Genomic DNA, 24,056 nt, shown 5'->3' with positions numbered 1-24,056 from the left:
AAAACACAGTTATAGAGTCGTACAATCTGAGGGCCTTAGAGATCATGTACCAAAGAAGGAATTCCTTTTCCAGCATTTCGGAGTACCCAACCCCTGCTTCCAGTTGTGGCATAGAAGTGGAAATCCTAGTGGCTTGCAGAGTGGTTTACTGGGTAAATATGGAGATTCACCAACTAACTTCCTTTGGGGGAAGTTATTTAATGATGTCAGTAATACCAGGAGAGGACTTCTTCTCAGGTTGACTCCCTCCAAGAGGTAGCAGTTGGATTATAGAATTCTCCAGCTGGACCTAACCTTGTAGATCCCTTGTTAAAAGTGTGGCTCAGAAACTGTGACCTTCTGAAGATCCCTCAGCAAGTTGGTATCTGTGAGGGTGACCTGCCCACCTCCCAGTTCTATGCTCTTTCCTGTCTCATGCTGTTCTGCAGGTATATGAGAGTGTAAACATTTGCTTAGTTACTGACAGTACCACGAAGTCTTCATTCGCACCCTGCCTGATCCTGTAATTCTTACAACAGCCCTGCAGGGAAGACTTTGCCATCTCAGTTTTAGAGAAGTGGAAACTGAGGTAACTGTCCCACAGTCATGGGTGGCATAGCTGGAACTTGGGTCTTGAGTCCAGGTCTGTCTGTGATTTTCTGTAGATTACATACATTGTTTTTAATGAGGCAAGGAAAAAATCAATGAGACTCCTGGAATGCAAGATGCTGGGGCAAGAGGTGTGTGCATTTATTATAATAGTATGCACTGCCACTTGTGTTCTGAACTTTGTAGTTCAAAATGATTTAAAAGCTGTTCTGGAGATGGTTAAACATAATGATTACTGAGTGAACATTTTAGGTTTTGCTGAAGGAGGTCAGAAGCCACATTTTGGTTCATAAGGGAAATTAAGGGCTGCTTTTTGATGTTTGACTAAAGTGTTCTGGGAGTACAGAATGTAAATTTAAAGATAATATATATGTGTGTCTCCATATATCCTTAAAGATATATACATATATATGTACATACATATATATGCACACATACACACACACACACACACACACACAGACTTTTTTGTGTGTTTTTGTCTTGTTTTTTCAAGATTTTATGTATTTGTCAGAGAGAAAGCACAAGCAGGGGAGGGGCAGGCAGGGGGAGAAGCAGGAAGAGGGAGAAGCAGGCTCCCTACTGAGCAGGGAGCCCGATATGGGACTCTATCCTTGACCCCAGGATCAAGACCTGAGCTAAAGGCAGACATTTAACCAACTGAGCCACCCAGGCGTCTATCTACCTATATATGCATATGCATATATATTGCTGTTTGTTTTTTTTTTTTTTTTTAGAGAGCTTGGCGTCCGCTCAGGATGAGGGGAGGGGCAGAGGGAGTCTGAGAATCTCAGACCCCCGCTCAGCAGGGAACCTTGGGGGGGCTAATCTCACCACCCTGAGATCGTGACCTAAGCCAAAATCAAGAATGGGAAGTTCAGCTGATTGAGACACGAGCTGTAACCTGAGAGCAGAGACTCCCTCCGCGGCGCTTTCCCTCATTCCGTTCACCAGCAATGACTGCCGTCCTCCGCCGCGCTTGGCTGGAGCGCCGCCTGGGCGTAAACTGCTGACAGCTCCCGGCCTCAGTTTACAAAGTGACCTAGGCCCAAGGCCCCAGGGCCTTCGCGGAGCTCCTCTTTTGCCAGCCTCGGACGCCTCCCTGCCTCCGCCCCCCTCGCCACACACCCCCAGTCGCCCCGCCCTTCCAGCCTCCGCCCCCCTCGCCACACACCCCCAGTCGCCCCGCCCTTCCAGCCTGCGCCGCCGGCGCTCCCCGCACTTATCGCGCAGGGGTAGGGCCGGGTGTCCTGCTGTGAGCGCGACTCATCCCGCTCGCTTCTCCGACTACCACCAGGGACACGGAGGCCCGGAAGTCCGCTTCAGCCCTCAGGTGAACGCCCTGGCTCTCTACCGCTCGCCTGGGCCCGCGGGCGGTGGTCATGCATGGCGCTCCTGTGGCTGCTCCTACTCGGGCCAGCGCCCCTCCTCCTGGTCCTGTCGAGCTGGCCACCCAGCGCAGGTAAGCCCGGGGCGCCGGAGGAGGGGTGATGGCTGCGCTCCTCTCCCGGCCGCTGCAGCCGGGGTCCCATCTGAAGGCCGCGGCCGCCCTTTACTCATTCAATTTTTAGTGATGGCTGCTGGGCCCCGAGGGGGCTCCTGTACGAGCCGGAGACTGGGTACCTCCTCTGATTCGGGGCCCGGAATGCTCTGTACTTTTCTCGGCCGCTTTTTGGTCACTTTGGGGGCTGGCACGGAGAAGAAAAACGAGTTAAGGGTGGGGGGTGGGGTGGAAGTAAGGGAAGTACTGCCCGGTGCTCCCGAGGGAATATATCACTTTACCGAATGAAGGGAGTAGAGCACTTTACTGAAGGGAGCCTTCCCGAGAGTGTGAGGGAGTGTTTCACCCTCGTGGGGACATTCAAACGTCCTCTTGTACTTTTTGGTGGTGGTGGGGGCAATGATGGAGGTTTAATTATCGAACAGGAAACCAAAGGCAGAAAGGCACGTGAAGAGATCTTTAAAACTCACTGCTAGTCATAGAAGTAAAAACCGTAAGATATCACATGATATCTTAACAATGGGCGGGGCTGTGCCAAGTGGTGGTGGCTGGATGGGTGGGGATGTGGGCATTTAGGAGACCCTGGGGTGTCCATCACTAAGGCTATGGATGAGCCAAAGGTGGATTCGCATATGAAGAGCTGGTCACTAACCTCAACCAATGGACTAGCTGTACACATATCAATGAGAGAGGGTTTGAAACAGTGCCAAGAGGGGAAGCATTAACATCTAACTTCATACTATTTTCATAAGTTTGAGAAACAAAACAAGGCAGTTTTTTAAATTTTTTTTTTAAAGAAATACCCTATTGGAGGAGGTTTTTTTGTTTTTTTGTTTGTTTGTTTTTTAGGGTTTTAGGGGCACCTGGGTGGCTCAGTCAGGTAAGCACCTGCCTTCCACTCAGGTCATGATCCCGGGGTCCTGGGATGGAACTCTGTGGTGGGCTCCTTGCTCCACGGGGAGCCTGCTTCTCCCTCTGCCTGCTATTCCCCCTACTTGTGCTCACACACTCTCTCTCCCTCTCTCTCTGTCAAATAAATAAATGTTTTAATTGATTTTATTTATTTGTTGAGAGAGAGAGCAGGGTGAGTGGGAGGCAGAGGGAGAAGCAGGCTCCCCACTGACCAAGGAGACTGGTCTGGGACTCATCCCAGGATCCTGGCTGGGGTCATGACCTGAGCCACCCAGATGTCCCACAAAACAAGGCAGTTGTAAGGAGAGCAAAAACATGAAGGATTAAACATCTTGGAATGGTTGCTTGTTGGGATGGGGGGAGGAGATGGAAATTTAAAAAAAATAGTATTTCTATACACTTGTAATGAGCAATCCAGGAATAAAATTAGAAAGCAATTCTATTTACCAGAAAGGATAAAATACTTAGGTATAAGTTTAACAAAAGAATCATAACATTTTGACTCTGAAAACTATAAACCTTTTTTTTTTTTTTTTAGTTTTATAGTTCATTTAATGGCAACTAGTAATCATCAGATTAGCAATGTCTATCTTTAAGATTACTACACTAACTTTGCTGTCATTTCTCAAAGATGATCAGATACCTAGATTCACAGACATTCCCCACAAGATGTATCATAAATCAGACTCAGTCCGTTGCCAGCTTTGATAAAAGCAGCCTAGGGAAAGTACTAAGTCTGGGGACACATGCATGATCTTAATATAGCAAATGCTTAGCTTGCTCTGATTATTACAAAATCAGGACAGTGAGAATATTCGACGTTGAAAATAATTTAAGAGGATCTAAATAAGTGAAATGGAAAAACATCCTGTCTGAAATCTTTTTAGGTGACCCTAACAAAAACCTTAGACTGAGTGGCTTTGTTAGGGTCCGTGATCAAAGGAACAAGACTGATACAAAGCGAAGGTCAAACAAAACTTTATTTTGCGCCAAGCATCAAGAATCAAACTGACCAGCCAGGGCTATCTCTTACGAAAAGGCGAGGAGGATGTTCCCGACAAGGTCACTCCCAAGAAGGCCGCTCCGGATGAGGCTGCTCTAGATGAGGCTGCTCCGCAGATGAGGCCGCTCCATGATCGGAGCCGCTCCCAAGAAGAGGCCACTCCCAAGATGAGGCCGCTGCTCCATGAGGTTGCTCCCCGGACAAGGCCACTCCCAAGAAGAGGCCATTCTGGACAAGACCGCTTCCCGGAGGAGGCCGCTCCCGATGTCAAAGAGGCAACGAAGACAGCGACGATGACAAGGACAACCCAGATGACACAGACTCTGCTCGCCACGATACCACTCTGACAAGGCTGCCACCCAGAGGAAGCCACCACTGCGGACAAGGCCGCTCGTGGCTCGGGGTGGCGAGGCATTTTGCGGCAAGGCTGCTGGTGGCTAGGGGCCATTGGCATCTCAGGGCCATTGGCCTCTCGGGACCGCTGGAATCCAGGGGCTGCAGGCGTCAGGACCGCTGACCACTGGACCGCTGGACTGCTGGTGTCTCGGCACTGCTGACGTCTAGGGGCTGCAGGTGTGGGGACCGCTGACCACTGGACTGCTGGGCCACTGGTATCTTGGGACCGTTGACCGCAGGGCCGCTGGACCACTGGAGTCTCAGGGCCGCAGGCGTCGAGGGACCGCTGACAGCTGGACCGCTGGTGTCTGGGCAGCTCGGGGCTGCTGGGAGCTGCACACGGCTGAAGGCTGCAGGTGGTTCGGGGCCGCCAGAGGCGGGGCCTCAGGCGGTTTGAAGCTGCAGGCGGCTGCTCAGGGCCTCCGCTGAAGGCAGGACCGCTGGAGGCGGGGCCGCAGGCGGCTGGAAGCTGCAGGCGGCTGGAGGCTCCAGGTGGCGGCTCGGGGCCGCCAGAGGCGGGACCGCCGTCGGCTGGAGGCTGCGGCTGGGGGCTGTCGGTACAGGGACCGCCGGTGGTGGGACCGCTCGCGGCGGGTTATAGCTCTTACAAAAGCTGTTACAGCTCCTCCACTCCGCCGACTCTTCGCTCCCATCGACTCTAACGCTCCCACCGACTCTTCTTCTGCTCCAGTAAAACCTCTCCTCCTCTCGGCTAGCCTCCCACAGCAACCTTTATGCGCTTGGTTGAGCCCCACCCCTATACAGGTGGCCAATCGGATCTCAATTCACCCTCGTGGATATACACATGCCTCACCGATTGGAGATCTCCACCTGGCCTGCCCCACCCCTACATCCGGGGTCCACAAGCAAGTTCCTCTGGGAGGGGCAGGCCCTTACAGCTTCAACAACAGAGATTTATTTCTCACAGTTCTGGAGGCTGAGAAGTTCAAGATCTAGGTGCTAATTGGTTCCTGGAGAGGGGGCCTCTTTTCTGGCTTCTGGAGGAATACCTTCTTACTGTGTCCTCTGGTGCTGAGAAAGAGATCTATCATGTCTCTAATAAGGATACTAAGCCCATTCATGAGGGCTCGACCCTCATGATCTAATTACCTCTCAAAGGCCCTATCTCCAAATACCATTGCACTGGACATTAGGCCTCAACGTAGGAATTTTGGAGGGATACAAACATTCAGTCCATACAGTATCCGAAAAACAGATTCATGGATTAGAAGACAACACTGTTAAGATGACAGTACTCCCGGGGAGCCTGGGTGGCTCAGTGGGTTATAGCCTCTGCCTTCGGCTCAGGTCATGATCCCTGGTTCCTAGGATCGAGCCCCACATCGGGCTGTCTGCTCTGCAGGGAGCCTGCTTCCTCCTCTCTCTCTCTCTCTGCCTGCCTCTCTGCCTGCTTGTGATCTCTGTCTGTCAAATAAATAAATAAAAATCTTTAATTAAAAAAAAATGACAGTACTCCCCAAATTGATTTAAAGAGTCAATGCGATTCCTATTAGAATCTCAGTAGACTTCTTTGTAGAAATTGATAAACTAATTCTTAAAATTCCTATGAAATTGTAAGGGATACAGAATAACAAAAACAAACTTGAAAAAAGAAGAATAAAGTTGAAGGATCTTACATAGATTAATGTGGGGCTATGAACTAAGGAGCCTCTCCGAGACACCCTCTCTCCCACAAAAGAAGGAATTTGTTTCCAATTACGTGGCACCTGTTTGAGAGTACCATACCTATGTTTTTTCAAAGGTCCCCCATAACAAAGTTCTCTTATTGTCACAGGGTTTCTGCAAGTGGAAATGGCAAGGGAGACTCAGACGGTGTTCCTGAATGACAATGTCACTATTGTCTGCAAAGTCCCGAGTGACAGCCCCCTGAACATCACGCTTATGGGTGTCACCTGGTTTAGGAAGCATCATATGTCAACAACAGAAGTTACAGTGTTTCAGTATTTTGGAGGCAACCGAATGATAACACGACCTGGAGCCTCTGTGTCTCTATCGAAGCTGGAAAGAGGGGATGCCTCCCTGAAGCTGCCAGACATCCGGCTGGAGGAAGCAGGAGAGTACCGATGTGAGGTGGTGATGACCCCTAACAAAGCAGTGAAAACCATCCAGCTGGAGATTGTGGGTGAGTGCCTGGAGGCAGGGCCCTGAGGTTGCCATGGTGCTGAGGCTTGAGGTGGAGCTGTGGGCCAAACGGAGCAGAGGCTTGGAGCATGGACCAGTGAGTCAGACAGACATGGGTTTGAGTCCTGGGCTTCCATGGACAGCTGGACAACTTTGGGCAAGTACTTAATCACATAGAACCTCCTTCTGAACAAATGTAAGAATACCTATCTAGGAGATTTATTGTGGGGAAGAGTCTATGAAAAATGCAAGTAGCACAGCATAGTGCTTGGCCCATTATAAATGCCCAGTGAAAGATAGCTATATATATATATTTTTAAGATTTTATTTATTTATTTGACAGACAGAGACCATAAGTAGGCAGAGAGGCAGAGAGAGAGGGGGAAGAAGACTCCCTGCTGAGCAGAGAGCCTGATGCAGGGCTTGATTCCAGGACCCTGAGATCATGACCTGAGCTGAAGGCAGAGGCTCAACCCACTGAGCCACCCAGGCGCCCCAAAGATAGCTATATTAATTATGATATAATTCACTTAGTATGTGGACAGTACGTGTTCACTGAAGAGGTGTCTCTGAAAGGTAGCTGGGAAAGGAGAGAGATGCTGGAGTTTGGTTCCATAGATCTGTATCCTGTTTTAGCTTTGCTATTTCCGAATTGGGTGATTGGGCCAGCCATTTAACATTTTGGGGTCTGAATTTTCCCCTGTACAAAATGGGTTGATAAATCATACCTGTCTCGGAACTTAGGATTCCATTAACTAATGTATGAATAAATACATTACAACTACAGTGCCCAGCTGGGTACTGTTGTGAGGTGCGTGCCCAGTGAAGACTTGCAGCAACAGCAACACTATCTTTCGAACACCCCTTTGAGCTTTACTTTTCTTTTTTATGATGGGTCTGATAACACGTAGATGAGCTTTGAGGGGCATAGTCATGTGCTAGAGTTGCTGTAACAAAATCAAGCCACTGGGTGGCTTAAATAACAGAAATTTATTTTCTCACAATTCTGCAGTCTAGTAGTCTGAGATCAGGGTATCAGTAAGGTTGTTGTTTCCCCCGAGGCCTTTTTGCTTGGCTTGTAGATAGGCATCTTCTCCCTGTGTCGTCTTCACATATACTTTCCTCTGTGCACGTGTGTCCACTCTTTTCTTCTTATAAGGAGAACAGTCCTATTAGATTAAGGCCCAAGCTAATGTCCCCATTTTAACCTTAATTACCTTAAAAAAGACCCTATTTCCAAATGTAGTCACATTCTGAGGGACAGCAATTAGGAGTTCAGTATATGAATTTTAAGAAGCCACATTCAGCCTATAAAAAAGGGCCAGTGTCTATGAGCCCCCCAATATTGTACTTTGGACTTTTAATATTTTATACATATTAATGTGGGTGATGGGGGTAATAAATTAGGATTAATTCCCTCTGCAGATAACAGAAAGCTTAAGATAGAAGTATTTTATTTTGTTAGATTTATTTATTTATTTGAGAGAAAACACATGTGTGCATGGGGTGTGAGGAGGGGCAGATGGAGAGGGAGAGAGAGAATCTCAAGCAGACTCCCTGCTTAATGTGGAGCCTGACATGGGGCTTGAACTCAAGACTCTTGAGATTGTGACCTGAGCTGAAATCAGGAGTGGGATGCTTAACCAACTGAGCCACACAGGCACCCAAAATAAAAGTATTTTTTAAAAATTAACAGACTTTAGGGGCACCTGGGTGGCTCAGTGGGTTAAGCCTCTGCCTTTGGCTCAGGTCACGATCCCAGGGTCCTGGAATCGAGACCTGCATCAGGCTCACTGCTCAGCAGGGAGCCGGCTTCCCCCACCCCTGCCTGTCTCTCTGCCTACTTGTGATCTCTGTCAAATAAATTAATTAAAGCTTAAAAAAAATTAGCAGACTTTATATTTTAAGAATAGTTTTATTTATTTTTTCTTTTTAAGATTTTATTTATTTATTTGTCAGAGAGAGAGAAAGCACAAGCAAGGGGAGTGGCAGGCAGAGGGAGAAGCAGGCTCCCACTGAGCAAGGAGCCCAATGCGGGACTCAATTCCAGAACACTGGGATCATGACCTGATCCAAAGGCAGATGCTTAACTGACCGAACCACCCAGGCATCCCAGAATAGTTTTAGATTTACAGAAAAATTATAAAGACAGTACAGAGTTTTCATATTACTCCCATTTCTGCCCTAACTTCCCTTATTATTAACATCTTGCATTAGTATGGAATATTTGTTATAAATAATGAACCAATATTGATAATTTTTATTAATTACAGTTCATAATTTATTCAGATTTCCTTGGTTTTTAATCTAGTGACCTTTTTCTATTCCAAAATCCCATCCAGAATACGACATTGCATTTAGTTTTCATGTGTCCTTAGGCTCCTCTTGACTGACAATTTCTCAGACTTTTCTTGTTTTTGACAACGTTGACCTTCTGAGGAGTAGTGGTCAGGTATATCATCGGATGTCACTCTATTGGCATTTCTCTGCTGTTATTCTCATAATTCACAGGAGTTATGGTTTTGGAAGAGGAAGATCATAGAGGGAAAGTGCCATTTCCATCGCATCCCATCTAATTGAACGATTTATGATTCTTGGTATTGACCTTAAATCATTTAGCTTAAGTAGTATTTGCCTGGTTTCTCCACCATAAAGGTACTTTTCTCCCCTTCCTTGTCCTGCTATACTCTTTGAAAGGAAGTCACTCTGTGCAGCCCACTCTACTCTAGCCCTTTAGGGTAGAGTAGCTACATAATTTATTTGGAATTCTTCTGCACAAGAGATTTGTCTTCTCTCCCCCACTTATTAATCTATTTGATCATTTATTTATATCAGGATGGACTCAGGATAATAATTTTATATGTTGGGTTATAATTTAACACAATTTATTTTGTTGCTCAAATTCTTCCACCTTTGGCCATTGGGAGTATTTTCAGTTGACTCTGTGTCTTTTTGACACACCCTCATCATTGTGGGTGTTTTTTTTTTTTTTTTTTTTTTTTTGCTTTAGGTACTTCCTTTCTTTCTGGCACTACAAGATGCTCCATTGTTTTGCTTTTTCTAGAATGTGATATAATTGGAATTGGAATCATCCAATATGTAGCCTTTTCAGACTGGCTTCCTTCACTTAGTAATAGACATTTAAGGTCCCTTTGTGTCCCTGAGTAACTGGGTAGCTCAGTTAGTTAAGTGTCTGACTCTTGGTTTCAGCTCAGGTCATAATCTCAGGGTCCTGAGATTGAGCCCTGCATCAGGCCCTACATTTAGCAAGGATTCTGCTTGAGATTCTCTCTCTCCCTCTCCCTCTGCCCCTACCTTCCACTCAAATGTTCTCTCTCTCTCTCTTTTCTCAAAATAAATAAATAAACCTTAAACAAAAAGATACCTCTGTGTCTCAAGCCACCAAAAAAATCTGCATCACTGTTGTAACATCAATGTTACTACATCACTGAGTAACATTCCATTGTATAGATATACCTAGTTCGTTTATCCATTCACCTATGGAAAAACATCTTGATTGCTTCCAATTTTTAGCAGTATGGAATAAAGCTGCCATAAACATACAGGTGTAGGTTTTGTATTTACATTATTTTTCCTCTTAATTGGGTAAATACCTAGGAGTGTGATTGCTGGATCATATGTTAAGACTGTGTATAACTTGTAAGAAGCTGCCAGTTCTTCCAGAATGACTATATCATTTTGCATCCCTACCAGCAATGAAAGAAAGTTCCGTAGTTCTGTATCCTTGTCAACATTTGGTATTGTTAATTTTTTATATTTTAGCCATTTTAAAAAAGATTTTTATTTATTTATTTGACAGAGAGAGAGAGATCACAAGTAGGCAGAGAGGCAAGCAGAGAGATTGGGGAAAGCAGGCTCCCCACCGAGCAGAGATCCTAATGCAGGGCTCGATCCCAGGACTCTGAGATCATGACCTGAGCAAAGGCAGAGGCTTAACCCACTGAGCCACCCAGGTGCCCCTATATTTTAACCATTCTAATAGGTGTGTAGTGATATCTCATCTGTTGTTTTGATTTGCAATTCCCTCGTGACATAGGCTGTGAGGATCTTTCCATTTGTTTTTGTTTGTTTGTTTTGTTATTTTTTACCTGTGTGTCTTCTTTTGAAAGATAATTGGTTTAGATCATTTGTCCATTTTTCAGTTGGGTTCTTTGATTTCTTATTGTTGAGTTTTAAGAGTCTAATGTATATTTTATCTTATTTTTTTGAGTCTTCTGTATGTTTTAGATACAAGTTCTTTATCAGATATGAGTTTTGCAAATATTTCTTCCCAGTCTATGGCCTGTGTTTTCATTTTTCTGAACAGTATATTTTGCAGAGCAGAAGTTCTAAATTTCAATAAAGTCCAACTCACCAATTTTTTCTGTCATGGAGCCTGATTTTGGCATTGTATCTAAAAACTCATCATGAGGGGCAGCTGGGTGTCTCAGTCAGTTTAGCAACTGATTCTTAATCTCCATCTTCTCAGGTCTTGATCTCAGAGTTCAAGCCCCATGTTGGGCTCCATGCTGGACATCAACCTATTTAAAATAAAAGCATAAATAAATAAACAAACAAGTAAATAAATAAATAAAAGTTCATCGTGTTTAGGTCTATGATCTATTTTGAGTCAGTGTTTGTGAAAAGTGTAAGTTGTATGTCTAGATTCTGTGTTCAAACTTTACATATATGGATGTCCAATTGTTCCAGCATTTTTGTTGAAAATTGCCTTATCTGCAGTGAATTGCCTTTGCTCCTTTGTCAAAGATCACAAATGAATACATTTGTGTGGGTCAGTTTCTGGGCTCTCTATTCTGTTCCATTGGTCTATTTGTCTTTTACCACATTGTCTTGATTACTGTAGCTTTATAGTAAGTCCTTAAGTCAGGTTGTGTTAGTCCTCCAATTTTGTTGTTCTTAACTATTGTGTTAGCTGTCCTAGGCCTTTTTTGCCTGTGTACATAAACTTGAGTTAGTCAATATCCACAAAACACTTTCTGGGCTTATGATTTCATTGAATCTATAGGTCAAGGTGGGAAGAATTGACATCTTAACAATATTGATTCTTCTTATCCATGAACAGAGACGAACTCTTCATTTATTTAGATCTTTGATTTTATTAACTAGAGTTTTGTAGCCTTCTTCATATAGATTCTGTGCCTATTTTGTTAGATTTAAATGTAAGTATTTCCTTTTTTGTGGGGGAGTGGGGGCACCTAATGTAAATAGTATTGGGTTTTTAATTTGAAGTTCTAATTATTTACTGCTGGTATATTAGAAAGCAATTGACTTTTATATATTATCCTTGTGTCCTTATAGCCTGTTGTAATCACTTACTAGTTATAGCATTTAATTTTTTTTTTTTTTCTGGTCAAGTCTTTGGGAGTTTTCTATATAAATCATGTGTCCAAGAACAAAGACAGTTTCATTTTTCTTCTTAACCTGTGTATATTTTATTTCCTTTTCTTGTCCTATTATACTAGCTAGGATTTCCACATGGTACTGAATAGGCTTGGTTTGAGGAGATATTCTTGCTTTGGTCCTATCTTTAGTTTCTCACCATTAAGTACAATGTTAGCTGTAGGTTTTCTGTAGATGCTCTTTTTCAAGTTGAGAAAATTCCCCTTATTCCTATTTTGCTGAGAGTTTTTAACATGAGTGGGTGTTGGATTTTGCCAGTTGCTTTTTCCACGTAATTGATATGCTCATATAACTTTTCTTCTGTAGTCCATTGATGTCATGGATTATATTAATTGACTTCTGAATGATGAACCAGTCTCGAATACCTGGATTAAGTCCCTTTCAGTTGTAGAGTATAATTATTTTTATACATTGTTAGATTCAATTTGTTAATTTTTTGTTGAGGATTTTTGCATTCAGTGTAATGAGAGATATTGGTCTGTAGTTTTCCTTTTTTGTAATGCCTTTATATCTGATTTTGGTATTAGTGTATTACTGGGGTCATAGAATGAGTTGGGCTGTATTCCCTCTGCTTCTAGTTGCTAGATGAAATTGTAAAAAATTGGTATCATAATTAATTTAAATGATAGAATTCACCATTGGAACCATCTGGGCCTGGTGCTTTCTTTTTTTGAAGGTTATTAATTATTGATTCAGTTTCTTTAATAGATGCAGGCCTATTCAAATCATCTATTTTTTCTTTCTTTATTGATTTATTCATGATAGAGAGAGGGGCAGAGGCAAGAAGAAGCAAGATCCCTGCTGAGCAGGGAGCTCAATACAGAAGTGGATCCCGGGACCCTGGGATCACTCCCTGAGCTGAAGGCAGACACTTAACCATCTGAGTGAACCACCTAGGCACCCCATCAACTTCCCTATTTTTTCTTGTGTGAATCTCGGTAATTTGTGTCTTTCAAGGAATTGGTCCATTATATTTAAGTTATCAAATATGTGGGTTCAATGTTGCTCATAATATTTCTTTGTTACTCTTTTTTTCATAGTATCAGTAATGATCCCTCTTTCATTTATGATATTAGTAATTTTTGTCTTCTCTCTTTTTTCCTTAATTTACCCAGAAGCTTATCAATTTTAGTAATCATTTCAAAGCACCAGTTTTTGGTTTCATTTATTTTCTCCATTGGTTTCAACTTCACTGATTTCTGCTCTAATTTTTGTTATTTCATTTCTTCTGCTTGTTTTAAGCTTAAGTGGCTCTTCCTCATCTAGCTTCTGAAGTTGAAGCTTATTAATTAAGACAGCTTTCCTCTTTAATAAAATTTGTATTCAGTACTATACATTTCCTCTATTTCTCTTGTTGCACCCACAAATTTTCATGAGTGGTATTTTCATTTTAACTTCATTTAGTTCAAAATATTTTAAAATTTCTCTTGAGACTTTTTCTTTGACCCATATATTATTTAGAATAGAAGTGATTTATTCTCCAAGGAATTTGGAATTTTTCCAGTTATCCTTTTGCTTATTGATGTCTAGTTTAACTCTCTTGTGGTCTGAGAACATATTCTGCCTGATTCCTATTCTTTAAAAACGTTAAAGATGTGTTCTGTGAGCTAGAAGGCACTTCATCTTGGTGAATGTTCCATGTGAGCTTGGGAAGAATGTATATACTGCTGTTGGGTAGAGTATCCTGTTGATAATTTGATCCAGGTGATTGGTGGTAATGTTCCTTTCCACTATTTTCTTACTACTCTTCTGCCTGCTGGTCTTTCTGTTGACAAAAGATGAGTCTCAAAATCTCCAACTATAATTATGGACTTGTCTGTTTCTCCTTGTAGTTCTTTCAGGTTTTGCCTCATGTATTTTGACATTCTTTTTTTTTTCTTTTAAAGATTTTATTTATTTGAGTGAGTGAGAGAGAGAGAGAGAGAGAGCCAAGTGGAGGGGAGGGGAGGTGCAGAGGGAATGGGAGAAGCAGATGTCCTGCTGAGCAGATATTTGGGGTTTGATCCCTGGACCCTGGAATCATGACCTGAGCAGAAAGGCAGCCGCTCAACTGACTGAGCCACCCAGGTGTCCAGTTCCTGCCGCAGCATCCCCCTCCCCCCGTCTCTGTCTTGATATGTTTAGACCATTCATTTAAAGTGATTATGTAGGGATGCCTGGGTGGCTCAGTGGGTTAAAGCCTCTGCCTTGGGCTTGGGTCATGATCCCAGGATCCTGGGATCGAGCCCCACATTGGGCTCTTTGCTCTGTGGGGAGCCTGCTTCCTCCTCTCTCTCTCTCTCTCTGCCTGCCTCTCTGCCTACTTGTGATCTCTGTCTGTCAAATAAATAAATAAAATCTTAAAAAAAAATAAAGTGATTATGTATATATGATGTGGTTTTGGAATATAGATGAGGTTCGATGGGTTGAGGTCTGGAGCCAGTGACCAAGAAAGAATTCTTGAAGCATCTTTGGTGTAAAATGGTGGGTTATTAAAGCATGGGGACAATACCTGTGGGCAGAAAGGGCTACTGAGTAGCGGCTGATTATAAACCATGGGGTTGAGGGAGGTAAGGAAAAAGGGAGGTTTCAAGAAAGATCTTTTATATGTTAAAGAAAATTCACAGGATACCAGAGGCCTTGCCATTGTCAAGTTAAGATGTTTCTCCTTCTAGCACGCATAAACATGAAGATAGTTGGGAATTTGCCAGAGGAACATTATACTCTGCCCACTTCAGGTATCTCTCAATGGGCTGCAGATTATAAGGACATTTAGTTGTATCTACATTTCCTTCTAGAAGCTAGGTTATTGATTAGAAATGCACTGTTCTCAGAGAGCCTGGGTGGCTCAGTCCGTTAAGCATCTGCTTTTGACTCAGGTCATGATCTCAGGGTCCTGGGACCGAGCCTAGAATGGGGCTCTCTGCTCAGGAGGGGTCTGCTTCTCCCTGTTCGTCTGCCTCTATGCTCTCTCACTGTCTCTCAAATAAATAAATAAAACATTAAAAAAAAAAAAAAGGAAATGTTTTGCTCTTGTAGTCCACAAGATATTTGTAAACTGCAGGAGACTCATGTCTTGTAGGATTGTGATCTCTATTTTTAGTTTTTCCTTTCCTGAATATTAGGGCAGCCAGAAGTGCCTGAGGAATGTGACACATTCCCCATGAAGGGAGGATTGTGGGGTGTCAGCTTCTGCTTTGTCCTCAGGTTGCTTTCTGTTCCCTTATCATACAGTTGGATTGTAAGGACCTATTTAGCCAGAGACTTCCATCCAGGTTAAACAATAACCTTGTTGTTTAACCCTTAAACTGTCCCTGCTCCCCTTCCCCCAGGGACTTACTTAAAAAAAGTCCTGGAAACCAGCCCCAGGTAACAAAGCCAAGATACAAGGGTGGGTCAGGCCAGGTGGAGACATATGATCAGTGGGTTGTTGCATACTGTCTCCCCAGCTACCAAGAAGTATGGGCCCCACCCTTTGGGAGCCTTTTGGGTGCCAGTTCTAACCAAGGTGATTGGCTAGGTCAAATGTCTACTATAGGGTAAATTGTAATTCATTTGGTCACCTAGCATCACTGTGCATCTTTCTCTGTGTATTACAATTTTATTGGCCACCTGTGCACGGCCAGGCCCAACCACATGGCCTTTGCCCTTAAAAGATAGTCTGTGAAACAGAGAAGGTTCATCCTCTCTTATAAGAGGCGTGGCCCCGAACGTTCGGTCTGATTCTTGATGCTTGGTACGGAATAAAGCTTTGCTTGACCTTCGCTTTATATCAGTCTCACTCCTTTAATCAAGGACCCATTTTTGGGGGGACCTATCAGGATTATTATGTACCATTCTACTCGGTATACTTGTTCTTTGCTTTTCTTTTTGTCTCCCCCTCCTTTTTTTTTTTTATTAAAAAATATGTTTATTGATGATAAAACATATAATTTACTGCTGATACTTGATGTTACAAACTTTGGGTCTTTGAGATATGCAGGATCCTTGTCTGTACTTGGCATAAACCCCATTATCTGAGCTCTCTTTATTGCTTTTGTGATTTCTTTCTGCTTTCTTTCACAGACCTATGTGCCTTCCATAAATGCATCCAGTAAATGCGGAAATAAACTGGGACAAAAACTGTACATTCTTATACTCTACACATTTTCCACACAAGATGCATTTTTAAGAGGCTCCTTGTAAGAATTTCCCATCAGAACTGGCAGGTCCTCATTACTGGCAACCTGTTTTCTTAAGAGTTTCCCTCTTTAAACAGAGTGTGCCTTGCATCCCTCTCAGTTTTCATCTAATATTATCACCCGGAGCCCTGTTGCTGAGGTGACAAAGGGTTGCAGAAAGGAAGCAGTCAATCTTACCATTAAATCTCAATCTTGAATTTGAGCTCTGAGCCCCTAGGCTGTGACCTTCAGAAGCTTTTGTAGGTGAGACCAGAAGGCTAGAGCAGGCTCGAGTTGGCTAATCATCCTTTACCCATCTTAGAAGGCTCTGGCAAAGTCTTTTCTCTTGAGCATCCTTTATGTGGTTAATGCACTGGGTATACTTTTAGCTACTTTTCCTCTCCCCTGAAAATAGAAGGGGATTTTTCTTGAATCTTCACTGTGATGAATCTTCACTGTGAGAACCAGTGTGGGTTTCCTGGAAGTAAAATGCATGAAAGTGTGGTGATCCCCGTGAGACTGGGCCCACAGCGATCAGTCCATCCTCATCCTTTAGCAGTTGGTGAGAGTCGCTGCTTATGTGCCTCTACTGGATTATGGCTCTGGCATCTGCTCAAGGTGACACGATTTTGGTTGTGATTCTCTCGGTCTGTCTGTCTTTAGCTTTTGGGGTGCCCTGTCACCTTCATTCTCTCATAGATCTATGAAAACTTGTTGGTTTATCATTTGTTCAGCTCAGCTCTTTTCTTGTTATGGCTTTCAGGGTCTTTACATGTCAGAAGGAAAACCAGAAGTCAACAATGGCTTTTCAAAAAAGGTAGTTTATTGTCTTTTACACAAGTGTAGCTAACACAAGGCGGCTATGGCAGTTCTGTGACTATAGGTGACCTAGGATCCTTTTATCTTATTATTTTGCTATTCTCCACACGTAGCTGCCACCTTATGTTTGGAAGTGGCTTTTCCTTCTCTAGCCGTCAAGCACTATTCCAGCCATTCTGCAGGAAGGAGGAAGGGGGAGAGGAGAGTAGGGCGCAGTCCTTTTCTTTAAGGCATCCTTGTTATTTAAGGATACTTCCTGAAAGTTGCTATCATTATTTCTGATTACCTCTGAATGACGAGGCCCTAAGTTCACATGGCTATGCGGAGGTTGAGAGATGTAGCTTTAACTGGGGTATGTCATGGAAGAATGGAAATTGGTTGTTAGCAGTCTCTACCACAATGGTTTTCCAGGGCTTTCCTCAGATTCTCAAAGGTGTTTATGTATGATATAAAGTAGCTTAAGAAACTCTGCTCTATAAAATTGCTATGAGAGTAGGGGACCACAGCATATCAGCTGACAGTGAAACCAACATATCCAGAATATTTAGCCTAAGCAGAATCCCATTCAGTATGCTTACCTTTCCTGAAGGCTTGCTTGCTGTGGGTCAGGCATTAGGCTGAAAATAAACTAGTCCCTACTTGCCCTTGAAACATGACTTCTCTCTCTTGGCAGCTTACCCAGTCCCCAGCTTGTTTCCAGAGCAAGCCATCATGAAAGAAAATGAAGAACAACTTATTTCGTGTATGGCAAGTAGGTTCTACCCCTTGAACATTACCATTACGTGGAAAAAGTGGACCCAGAAGGATCCCCAGTATGTGGAGGTTTCTGAGGGCGTCTTCACTAATTATACCACCGACAATAAGAATGTCACTAGTTTCTTGAGGCTGAAGCCCTCTCTGGAAGACAATATGACCATCTACCAGTGTGTGATATGGCATAAATCCTTGCCTACCTACCAGAGGCTCAACTTCACCTTGACTGTTATAGGTAAGAAGCCTCCTGAACATTTCTCCTGCTCTTTACCTTGAGGTTGGATAACATAAATTTTTGTTCCCAGGCAGTCTTGGGGAAGACGGGGATAGTGGGAAAGATAGAAAGTTTGGTCTGGCATAACTTAGCCCCAGAGTCAGCAGTCTGGACTAGGTCTTTAAGGCAGGGCAGATGGTCTGGTTGATGGAGAGTGGTGACAATAGTCCTCAGATGGAAACAGGGCTCCTTTCAGTTCATGGCAATTTAAGTGATCTGGGTGGTCTATATGGCTTAGAGTGTGAAACTTGCTAGCGACAAGGAGGGAGGGGACAGGATCCTATCCATGTCTGAAGATAACAGTTTATCAGGGGCCAGGGACTCTGCCCTGCCAGCAAGTCTTCTGCTCAGGCCCCCAGATCACTGCAAACTGGTGGCTGGTAGAGGCTAAACCCGTAGTTCTGTCCTATGGGTTGTGCCCAAGATGGGGAGCCATAGTAAGATGGTCCTGCAGATGCCCAGGACTTTCCCCAAGGACATGGGATCATAAGCTCAAGATCTACAGGTCACTATAGAATCCCTCTTGCTCGTGGGATGAGGTCCATTGGAGTTCATATCTTGGCTTCCAAGGTCATGGGTATGGTCCTGGGTGGGTATGACCCTGCTGGTCTACTGCATCTGCCTGGAGCTAAGAGGGGTGAAGAAGGCAGGGTCTGACCAGGCTTCTGGGGGATGTAGTCTGGGTATCCAGGATGGTCCTAGAGGGAGAGAGGAATTGTTTTTAGAAGTAAGGGCTAAAAATGTGTGTGGGTGGTTGTGTGTGTATGAAGAAATGTGTGCAGAGTATGTGTGGGGGCATGGGGAGTACGAAATTGAAATATGCTTTGTGTGTATGGTATGAGGGGGTTTCCTGCGTTATATGTATGTTTTAGTCCATTCAGGCTGCTGTAACAATTTGCCACAGATTGGGTGGCTTAAAAACAGAACTTTATCTTTCACAGTTCCGGAGGCTGAAATGAAAGTTTGTGGTCGTTGTGCCAGCATGGTTGGGTGAGGACCCTCTTCTGGGCTGCAGACTTCTTATTGTATGCTCACATGGTGGAAGGAATGAGGGATCTCTCTGGGGCCTCTAGTATAAGGGCACTAAATACATTCACAAGGGCTCAACGCTCCTGACCTAAGCACCTCCCCCAACCCTGTCTCCTAATACCATCACACTGGGCACTAGGATTTCAGTGTATGAATTTTGAGGGACACGCATATCCACTGTATTGCGGCAAGATGGTGTAGTAGTTTGGAAGCTTTACACGTCGCATGGCATGTGTGAGTGGTATGTGATGTTTGATATTCCAGCATCTTCTGGCAAGTGCTGAACACGCTGTTTGATGTTGAGGTATGTGTGATAGGAATGGAGGGTGCCAAGGAGGGTGACATGTGGCAGAGGGTCACAAGAACCAGGAAAATGAGATACAACCACAAATCCTAGCAGTGGTTGTATGGCCTCTGGCTCTGGCCAGGAGGTTATTTCCTTAATGTTATTTTCCTCTTTCTCTCTGCAGAATCTGAGAAGACAGAATCTGAGAAGACAGCTTTTACTCTGAAGTACGTTGTATTCCCCTGTTTGGGAATAGCCTTCGTAATTGTACTACTGATTGTATTGTGGAAATGGGTAAGTAGTTCCAAAGTAAAATTTAGCCCTGTGTTTTGGAGTTGGCTTTGGGAGTTCAGAGATTATTGGCAGGGGACCCTGTCGAGGAGTTCTTAGGATTGATATGGGGGTATTCTAAGCGTGGTGAGTGTTTGTGGTGGATGGCTTTCTCTTTCTTTCTTTTTGTTTTTTAAAGATCTTATTTATTGGAGAGAGAACACAAGCAGGGAGAGAAGCAGATTCCGTGCTGAGCAGAGAGCCCGATGCGGGGCTCAATCCCAGGTCCCGGAGATCCTGACTCAAGCCAAAGGCAGATATTTAACAGACTAAGCCACCCAAGTGCCCAGTGTGTGGCTTTTCCTTTTCTGATCTCCATGTGGTGGTTTATGACTCTGGGGAGATGCAGCATAAATCCCTTCTGCGTCTTCCTTATATACCTGTTTCCCTGTGTCTCAGACATGACCTTATCGGTTCAGACCAGGTTTTTGAACCATATATGGGCTGCTCTGCTGCTCCCACATGCAGATACCGTGGCTCTGATGTATGAAATCTTTCTGCCAGGTGCTCGTATTTTGTCAGTAGCTCAATAGGGTAACTTATCACCAGATTTCCTTGATTTAACCAGGGATTTCTAACCCTCCCTAAGTGTTTCCAAACTAAAACACGTTTTCAAATGTGTTTATCCCTCACTATTTCCCAAATAGCAAACAACACAACTCAAACTGTAGAGGCCTGAGAGACGAGTGTAAGCATGTTGGTTAAAATTGTTCTACCTAACAAAACTGCCCTCAGTTATTTATGGACCTGCCAAGGCAGAACCTGTGCAGTAGCTAATGCATCTCATGATAAATGCCTTAGGAAAAGGTTAATAATCGGTTAATTAAGAAAAGGCTATTTATTTATTTAAAAGTTCACCAGCTGATTCATGGGATTTATTCTTCTGATGGGACCTAGGCCAATGAGACAACTAGATAAAATGTTTTTCAATGTTCTTGCGATACTTGTGAAGGTTCTATTTCTTGCCTTCCCCTGGCTTCTGATAATCCAGTGGCTATCATGATAACCTCACATTTGGCAGTGATATTTTTTGAAAAAGAGACTCAAGCCATTGTGATTAGCCTGGATTCTATGGTGGTTTGCAGTCTTGGCTCTAAGCCTTCACTCTTACTCACATCCATGTCTTTTGCTAGGTAATTTTGTAGTGTCCTCCAGTGATGGGCTGTCCCTGAACTTGGGGCTCAACCCTGTGGCTTGCTTTGGTCTGCAGAATGAGGCCAATGTGAAAGAGTGCCAGTTCTAAATCTAGGTCTCAAAAGAACTTGTGTTCTTCCACTTGCTTTCTTTGGTGCTCCTGATATTAATAAGAGGAGAATGCATCCAAGTTCTGTCTATTGGGGGCCGAGTGACACCAGCACTAGTTGTGCTGGAAAGGCCAGTCTAGATCACATGATGGCCCATAACTCCCACTCAGCAGAGCCAACTCACAGTGCATGAGAAATACATTTTTTTCTTTTTCAAAGCCACACTGTGTTTTAGGCTGGGTTTTACACAGCAAAATCTAACTGATACAGTTCCTCAGGCAGTTGAGTTTTGACTAGAAAGTGTGGTTGCTCTGGAAATGTGCTGCTGAGACCCTTTAGAGAGAGAGCCTGCTCTGGTGCATACTCAGCCAGCATGCTCCAGCTGTGACCTGCCTCAGTATTAGAGCCAAGGCCATGCTTTCCCTGGGAAGCCCCAGAAAAGAGCTAAGAAATGCAGGTGTCTTTGTAGCTTTCCTGAGACTTTCTCATACTTACATTGGAGTCTGGGGCTCTTGCTACCCAGTCCTTCCTTCTTCCTCCCTTTATAGATATTACACCTGTATCGTGGTCTAAAGGCTTTGCCTGAATACTCAGGTGCCCTCTCTCCTTTATCTTTTACAGGTGCCATCCGGAAGATATTCCTTATTCTCCGTCTTGAAAGCTTGTTCTCAGAACACTCAAATTGACACAAGAAGGAATAATGTATTTGTGGCTTATTCCAATGGCGTAACCACTGAAAGAACATTGGAAGTTCTTACACAGAAACAGCAGTAACAACAAGGTTTCTCAGTGAATGCATCTGTAACCGAAATTACTTTCCCCAATGCCTTAGGTAACTTACTCAGGAACAGACTGTTCAAGCTGCTTTCTTGGTGGCCTCCTGCCAATCAGCTTATCCAAGAAAAAGAAAGCAGTGCTTTCCAAAGAAGACATACAGACGGCCAACAGACACATGAAAAGGTGCTCAATATCACCACTCATCAGGGCAATAAAAACCACAATTAGCTACTACCTCACCCCTGTTAGAATAGCTTGTATCAAAAAGACAGGAAACAACAGGTGTTGGCAAGGATGTGGAGAAAAAGGATCCCTAGTGCACTATATTGATTGGAATATAAATTGCTGGTAGCTACTATGGAAAACAGAATGGAAGTTCCTCAAGAAATTAAAAATAGAACTACCATGTGATCCAGTAATTCGATTTTTGGGTATTTACCTGAAAAAAATGAAAACACTAACTCTAAAAGATATGTACACCCCTATGTTCACTGAAGCATTATTTATAATAACCGAGATATGAAAACAAGTGTTACTGATGGATGAATGGATAAAGAAAATGTGAGATATATATGTTTACACACACACACACACATATATATGTATATGTATATATATATATATATATATATATATATATAAAATGAAGTTTTATTCATCCATAAAAAAAGAATGAAGCCTTGTTATTTGGACCCATACGGATGGAACTTGAAGGTATAATACTAAATTAAATAAGTCAGACAGAGAAAGACAAATACCATATGATCTCACATATGGTGAGATCAAAACAAAACCAAAAACCCAAGCTCACAGATAAGAGAGAGCACAAGGGTGGGTGCCAGGAATGGAGTGGGGTGGATGAAATGGGTGAAGGTGGTGGTCAAAAGGTGCAAATTTCTGGTCATAAATTGTGGGGATGTAACGTACACCATGGTGCCTATAGTTAATAGTACTGTAATGCATATTTGAAAGTTACTAAGAGTAAATCTTTAAAAAGTTTGGAAAAACTTTTTGAGAAGAAAATATTTTTATAACTATGTATAGCGACAGATGTTAACTAGACTTATCGTGGTGATATTTTGGAATATATACAACTACTGGATCATGTTATACACCTGAAACTGATCTACTGTATGTCCCTCCAAAGTTACACTTACTATTTCTAGACTGTGAACTGTTTCCTTTCACATTCTACTTCTTAATTTAATGAGATCCACGTATTCATGCTAATAGAAGAATAAATGTATGGGGCGCCTAGGTGGCTCAGTGGGTTAAAGCCTCTGCCTTCGGCTCAGGTCATGATCCCAGGGTCCTGGGATCAAGCCCCACATTGGGCTCTCTACTCAGCAGGGAGCCTGCTTCCTCCTCTCTCTCTGCTGCTTCTCTGCCTACTTTAAAATCTAAAAAAAAGGGGCGCCTGGGTGGCTCAGTCGTTAAGTGTCTGCCTTCGGCTCGGGTCATGATTCCAGGGTCCTGGGATCGAGCCCCGCATCGGGCTCCCTGCTCAGCAGAGGGCCTGCTTTTCCCTCTGCCTGCTGCTCCCCCTACTTGTGTGTGTGCTCTCTCTCTCTCTTTCTCACTATCAAACAAATAAATAAAATATTAAAAAAAAATTTAAAATCTAAAAAAAAAATCGTAAAAAAAAAGAATAAATATATAGCTGCACTTTTAACTTAATATCTCTGAGTTATTTTTTGAGTTATTCATTCTCATGGCTAGTGAAGAGTAGAGCTTGGATTTTTGATCCATACTGCCAAGGAAGATCCAGGGTGGGGTTGGGGTGTGAAAGATAAGCTGGATCCTTCCATCTAGAGGATAGGCTCACTCTATACTGTTCTTGTCTGTTCTTAGGGGACAGTTCTGTTGGTTGGCGTGTTTGATCATTTCCTCATTTTCTGTAACTGAACCAAGGTGGGTGATGCTATTCCTAATTGGATCTGTGCATGGGCACCTCATTCAGGACAGAGGTTGACAAGGCTGTGGGAAGTCTCAGGCCAGGTCTTAGTCATGGGTAAGTTACAGTGTGGTTCTGAATGTAGTTATCAGGTAATGTGCAGTTGTATTTCAGGATCTTTGTGGGGCAGAGAAGCCCTGTTCACATCTTTACTGAAAATCAAAGAAATGACCCTAAACGCAGCTTTTAGGTGACTCAGGAGGGTATGGACTTAACTGACATTGAAGACTCTTGGCTTCCAGAGCTGACTGACTAAAGGTAGAAATCCCCATCGCTGAGCTCCTGCCTGAGGGTGATTTAGAGTGGCCTCTAGTGGCGGTACTGGGGATTGCGACATCGGTTCAGTTGGTGCCTATTTCAGGACTGTTATCATTAGAGGAGCCAATGAAACTCAGGAAGTAGAGATCTGGAAGGAAGAACAGGGTAATAGTTAGGACTGTGGAACAAAAGAGGCAGCCCAAAGCATTCCACAGTCATTGAAATAGAGG

General features: G+C 43.5%; 1 protein-coding gene and 1 non-coding gene across 3 annotated transcripts; one reads left to right on the top strand and one right to left on the bottom strand.

Moving 5' to 3' along the window:
* The first annotated feature begins 1,772 nt into the window (after positions 1–1,772).
* Positions 1,773–22,984, top strand: NCR3LG1 (natural killer cell cytotoxicity receptor 3 ligand 1). 2 transcript variants are annotated; one of them, XM_045066167.1, is made up of 5 exons: positions 1,773–2,050; positions 6,196–6,543; positions 17,595–17,909; positions 19,463–19,557; positions 21,459–22,984. In XM_045066167.1, the coding sequence occupies exons 1-5, from the start codon at positions 1,975–1,977 to the stop codon at positions 21,609–21,611; spliced, it is 987 nt and encodes a 328-aa protein (XP_044922102.1). In that variant the 5' UTR covers positions 1,773–1,974; the 3' UTR covers positions 21,612–22,984. The 2 variants fall into 2 exon arrangements, with proteins under 2 accessions (XP_044922102.1, XP_004752128.1); XM_004752071.3 differs by having other exon boundaries at positions 19,448–19,557.
* Positions 3,692–3,822, bottom strand: LOC123387806. The gene has a single exon (XR_006602294.1). It is a non-coding gene; the product is annotated as a small nucleolar RNA SNORA72 (small nucleolar RNA).
* Positions 22,985–24,056: the final 1,072 nt, after the last annotated feature.

Source organism: Mustela putorius, unplaced genomic scaffold (genome assembly GCF_011764305.1).
Source record: "Mustela putorius furo isolate JIRA1106 unplaced genomic scaffold, ASM1176430v1.1 tig00003859_pilon_pilon_pilon, whole genome shotgun sequence".
Classification (NCBI taxonomy): Eukaryota; Metazoa; Chordata; class Mammalia; order Carnivora; family Mustelidae; genus Mustela; species Mustela putorius.
This window is presented reverse-complemented; position numbering and strand designations above follow the sequence as displayed.

What these genes read in the sequence shown, in the direction of transcription:
- NCR3LG1 (XM_004752071.3), top strand. Translation starts at nt 1,975, where the DNA reads ATGGCGCTCCTGTGGCTGCTCCTACTCGGGCCAGCGCCCCTCCTCCTG. An exon ending in CTTCACCTTGACTGTTATAG is followed by an intron (nt 17,910 to 19,447) that starts GTAAGAAGCCTC and finishes TTCTCTCTGCAG; the next exon opens with AATCTGAGAAGACAGAATCT. An exon ending in TGATTGTATTGTGGAAATGG is followed by an intron (nt 19,558 to 21,458) that starts GTAAGTAGTTCC and finishes TATCTTTTACAG; the next exon opens with GTGCCATCCGGAAGATATTC.